At 52.1% G+C, this 5000-nt stretch overlaps 2 protein-coding genes across 2 annotated transcripts in view; both read right to left on the bottom strand.

Annotated features, from left to right (window-relative positions):
- tcirg1a (T cell immune regulator 1, ATPase H+ transporting V0 subunit a3a) overlaps positions 1-1789 on the bottom strand; it is an 8338-nt gene extending 6549 nt beyond the window's left edge. Inside the window, exons 1-6 of the mRNA XM_036516657.1 lie at positions 1673-1789; positions 1501-1579; positions 1123-1271; positions 818-913; positions 659-720; positions 366-492 (exon numbers count right to left, since the gene is read on the bottom strand). Of these exons, the coding sequence (XP_036372550.1) occupies positions 366-492; positions 659-720; positions 818-913; positions 1123-1271; positions 1501-1579; positions 1673-1789 (630 nt within the window). The remainder of the gene's footprint in view (positions 1-365; positions 493-658; positions 721-817; positions 914-1122; positions 1272-1500; positions 1580-1672) is intronic.
- Positions 1790-4875: 3086 nt separating this feature from the next.
- Positions 4876-5000, bottom strand: part of LOC118769925 (pre-mRNA-processing factor 19) — a 7479-nt gene continuing 7354 nt past the window's right edge. Inside the window, exon 16 of the mRNA XM_036517343.1 lies at positions 4876-5000. This exon is cut by the window's right edge and continues 210 nt beyond it. The gene's annotated coding sequence lies outside the window, so the exon portion shown is untranslated.

Here is a 5000-nt window from a genome sequence, read left to right as displayed (position 1 = left end):
TGTGATTGGAGGAACTGTGAGTCAGGTGATGGACATGTAGCGCAGATGCGCTCCACACCACTGCCTCCCTTTTACTCGTCTCTCTAACCCCATGGACTGACCCTGGATCAGATTCAGCCTTTTATCCCCATAAAGGCTGGGTTTGAATGATTCAGTAAGCTGATCCTAGACCTGTTGCGGTGGAGTGAAAGTATCCTTTGAACCCTCTCTGGTCCACCGGATGTTCTCAACATTAAATCATAAAAAAATTAATAACAAAATCCATCTGAAGTCTTCAGCTCTGACAAACCCCCCCCCCCATCTCTCTCTCTCTCCCCCCCCCATCTCTCTCTCTTGCCCCCCCCCTGTCTCCCTCCATCACATACAGTGTCAGGCAGCTGCAGTCTTTCCTCCATCTCTCGAAAGTCTACGATGATGTAGCCACGACATGCTCGCCATAGCAACCGCTCAAAGGCCAGCACTTTCCAGGGGTGGACCACACCCGCCACGAAACTGGGAGAGAGGTGGGTGGGTGGAGAAAGAGGGAGACAAAGGGAATAAGGGGGGGGGGGATGGAGAAAGGGGCTATCCAGTTATCAGGCAGCTGAGAAAAAGTGGCTCTTAGACACCAATCTACGATATAACCATCATACAGAATGACAGAGGGAACCACTCTCACCTCAGTCGAATGTCCTGTCTGTTGTCCAAAGAGGAGGAAGATTTCAGGAAGCGTGGTGGGGTCTGACAGAAATGCAAACGGAGTTGTGATTCTCACCTGCAAGTCATTAAGCGTGTTCCTTGTACTGACAGAGAGGATGCTGGGAGTTGCGGTTCTCACCCGTGGGGCAATGAGGGAATCAGTCTGGATCAGAACTCCTCTGTACTGAGACAGCTGGATTAACTGGCTCCAGAGACTCTCTCTGTTCTTGGACACCTGCAGAGGGTGGAGGCAGAGAGAGTTTCAGCCGTTCACAACCCCAGACTAACCGCTAAAAACCCGTGAGTGGCTGTCACAGGCTGGCAAGCAGAGGGAGTGTAGAGAGCATATACAACTGTGCTGCCTTCTGCTCTGTGTGTGACCCTTTAGCCAGCCATCCCTCACCCCCTGCCCCCCTCACGCCCCCCCCCTCCCCCGGTCCACACCTCCTTCAGCTCTCCAGCCAGCCTCTCGCTCTCCTCCTCGATGGTCAGCAGCTCTCTGGGCTGGGGGGCAGAGGGGGCGGGACATGGGGGCTGGAGCGGACTCACCAGCCTGGGAGAGAAGGAGCGGCCAGTCTCCTGCTCCAGAAACGCTGAGGGAGAGAGGGAGAGGGAGAGGAAGAGAGAGAGAGAGAGAGAGAGAGAGAGAGAGAGAGGGAGAGGGAGGGAGAGAGAGAGAGAGAGAGAGAGAGGGAGAGAGAGGAAGAGAGAGAGAGAGAGAGAGAGAGAGAGAGAGAGAGAGGGGTGATACAGTACGGTATTGATACAGGGACTAGGCACCCCCGCGCATTAACACTGAGAGGTGTGATATTTTACACTCACAGAGAGTTTTCTCTATTTCCTCGCAGCGCCTCACTTCCCCCACAAACCTCCTCTGGAAGGCGCTGAGGTTGGGATTCAGCTGCGGAAGAGAGGGACACACTGAGCATCGACACACTGATCACACTGCGCAAACACTGTCTTTACACGCCTTTACAGCAGCATGCAGGCTCACGTCTCTGAATTCCACCAATCCCAGCTCCCCCAGCTCGCTGATGCAGCTGTAGGCTGATCCTGATTGGAGGAAGAGCTGCACCAGACACACCTCCTCGCTGCGAAAGAGCGCACCCATTCTGACCTGGGAGAGAGAGAGAGAGAGAGAGAGAGAGAGAGAGAGAGAGAGAGAGAGAGGGGAGGGAGGGAGAGAGGGAGAGAGAGAAAGGGGGAGAGAGAGAGGGAGAGAGAGAGAGAGGGAGAGAGAGAGAGAGAGAGAGAGAGGGAGAGAGAGAGAGGGAGAGAGAGAGGGAGAGAGAGAGGGGGAGAGAGAGAGAGAGAGAGGGGGGGGAGGGAGAAAGGGAGAGAGAGAAAGGGGGAGAGAGAGAGGGAGAGAGAGGGAAAGAGAGGGAAAGAGAGAGAGAGGAAGAGAGAAGGAGAGCACTGAGGTGGGTGGAGGGGTAAAATGCACATAAAGCATAACTCCTCATGTGATTGTCCCTCTCTCCAAATCCAAATTTGATTTCACCCCAGTAAACTTCACAGGGACAGACAGCAGCCCCACTTCCCAGCCCATGTGACAGGAGCAGGGACTCAAAATCAGAATCAGCTGAGACACCATGCCCTGAGACAGCACTCTCTGACCACACACACACACACTCACACAGAGACATACAGACATGCACACACACACACACATACAGACATACAGACACAGATACATACAGACATGCACACAAACACACAACACACACACACACACACACACATACAGACATACAGACATGCACACGCACACACGCACACACGCGCACACACACACACAGACCCTACCTGTCTGCAGTAGAACGAAGTCACCCACATACAGACACAGAGGTCCCACAGGCAGAAAAATGGGGTACGAATGGACCGAACAGGGCAGGGATGGGCGTGTGAGTGTTGCATGCTGGGAGGGGTTGGGATTAATTTGCTGCATCTTCCCAGTCACTGCAACAGCCTTAATGTGATTATGCCCCATGAGCACAGGGTCTTCCATTCAGCTTTTCATCAGGAGCAACCGTTACAGGCCGGGAACACCCCCAAACAGCAGGAGCAACCGTTACAGGCCGGGAACACCCCCAAACAGCAGGAGCAACCGTTACAGGCCGGGAACACCCCCAAACAGCAGGAGCAACCGTTACAGGCCGGGAACACCCCCAAACAGCAGGAGCAACCGATACAGGCCGGGAACACCCCCAAACAGCAGGAGCAACCGTTACAGGCCGGGAACACCCCCAAACAGCAGGAGCAACCGTTACAGGCCGGGAACACCCCCAAACAGCAGGAGCAACCGTTACAGGCCGGGAACACCCCCAAACAGCAGGAGCAACCGTTACAGGCCGGGAACACCCCCAAACAGCAGGAGCAACCGTTACAGGCCGGGAACACCCCCAAACAGCAGGAGCAACCGTTACAGGCCGGGAACACCCCCAAACAGCAGGAGCAACCGTTACAGGCCGGGAACACCCCCAAACAGCAGGAGCAACCGTTACAGGCGAGAAACACCCCCAAACAGCAGGAGCAACCGTTACAGGCCTGAAACACCCCCAAACAGCAGGAGCAACCGTTACAGGCCGGGAACACCCCCAAACAGCAGGAGCAACCGTTACAGGCCGGGAACACCCCCAAACAGCAGGAGCAACCGTTACAGGCCGGGAACACCCCCAAACAGCAGGAGCAACCGTTACAGGCCGGGAACACCCCCAAACAGAGGCTGCAGGTTCCCCCTCACTGAGTGAAATCACATCTACTGCCCATCATCTGCATGCATAATGAAAATGTTCACTGAACGGTGAGACTTTGCAAAAGCCCATCTACAGTCCTGACCGTCTCATGGGGGTGAGAATCATCCACATTCATTCCCTACAGCTACATGTTCCAATGCAAAATAGCACCACACAAGCACTTCACAATCACATATAAAATATCAGCCTTTAGGATTATATTCATAAACATCTATGGCCTTTGACAGTTTTACGGCAGTTGGGTCTGATCGGTGAATAATGCCATTCTTCAGATGGTTATGGTCATTCGTGCCCCTGCTGAAGATACTTCTGACTTTACTAAACTGTGGCGCAATAAGCAGCCGCCTAAATCTGAGCAAGGCAGATACAAGTGAATATTAGGAGCATCACACACAAAAACCGGCAGGAAATTGAAGCTCACCGTTTGGGCAGCGGCAGGGATTTCCTCTCTCTCCGAGTCGATTGGAGAGACTTGTGTGTTTGAGCTTTTCAGAGCTCGCAGACAGATCTCACCACCAAAAACTAAGTTAAATGAGTTAAGCAATCAGTGACCGGGTCTCCCACTCTTTACTCCCCACCCATGCTGCTCACAGCGGTGTGACCCCTCCCACACACACCAGCTCTATGCTCGTAATAAACAGGGGCATCACACACACTCAGACATACAGAGACCCAGGGCACACAAAGAACCCACAGTTTGGGGGGAGTTTCTTCCCCACACAGACACACACACACACAGACACAGAAGTGACTGAGGCAGAGGTGATGAGGCAGTGGATTTTTATAAGGTTTTATTGAGATCCAAATCAAGCACCATCTACATATGAAACAATCTCGGTCTGAGAGAGAATTCACAATGCAAAACTGGGTACTTCAGATTTCAGAGAGAATAAACGAGAAGGAGAAGGGATCAGAAAGCAGGAGAAAGAGAGAAGGAGAGGAGAGGAAAGAGGAGAAAGGAGAGGAGGAGGAAGAGAGGAGAAAGGAGAGGAGGAGGAAGAGAGGAGGAGGAAGAGAGGAGAAAGGAGAGGAGGAGGAAGAGAGGAGAAAGGAGAGGATGTGGAGAACGAGGCTAGGAAGGCAAAATGTCAAAACGAACGCTTAAAAAATATAAAACGAAAACTTAACAATTCTTCTCAAAAACATGTCAAACATATATCCATCAATATTATTCATCAAAAACCATTACTCCCCAGCACAGTGAAAGACAGGGTGTGCGGGGGTCGGGTGTGCGGGTGGGCACGGAGACAGTGAGCAGAGGAGAGGGGGTCACACGGCAGGAGTGAGAAAGGGGAAAAAAGCAAAGGAACAAAAAGAAATAACGAACAGGAACGCATGGCACTAAAATCCAAGAATCAATAAAACAAAAAAGTGGGTCAAAATCTAGATATACTTGTTCTGTGTGTTTGTACTGTAGTGTGTGTGTGTGTGTGTGTGTGTGTGTGTGTGTGTGTGTAACCTATATGTGTCTGCATGTCTCTGTTTGCCTGTGTGTATCTGTGTTTGAATTCTACAATGCCTCTGTGTTGTCCAACAGGTCAGTTTGACTGCAGTTCCCTTTCTGTG

Source organism: Megalops cyprinoides, chromosome 22 (genome assembly GCF_013368585.1).
Source record: "Megalops cyprinoides isolate fMegCyp1 chromosome 22, fMegCyp1.pri, whole genome shotgun sequence".
Taxonomy (NCBI): domain Eukaryota; kingdom Metazoa; phylum Chordata; class Actinopteri; order Elopiformes; family Megalopidae; genus Megalops; species Megalops cyprinoides.
The sequence above is the reverse complement of the archived record's forward strand: the minus strand, read 5'-3'. Positions and strand labels throughout refer to the sequence as shown.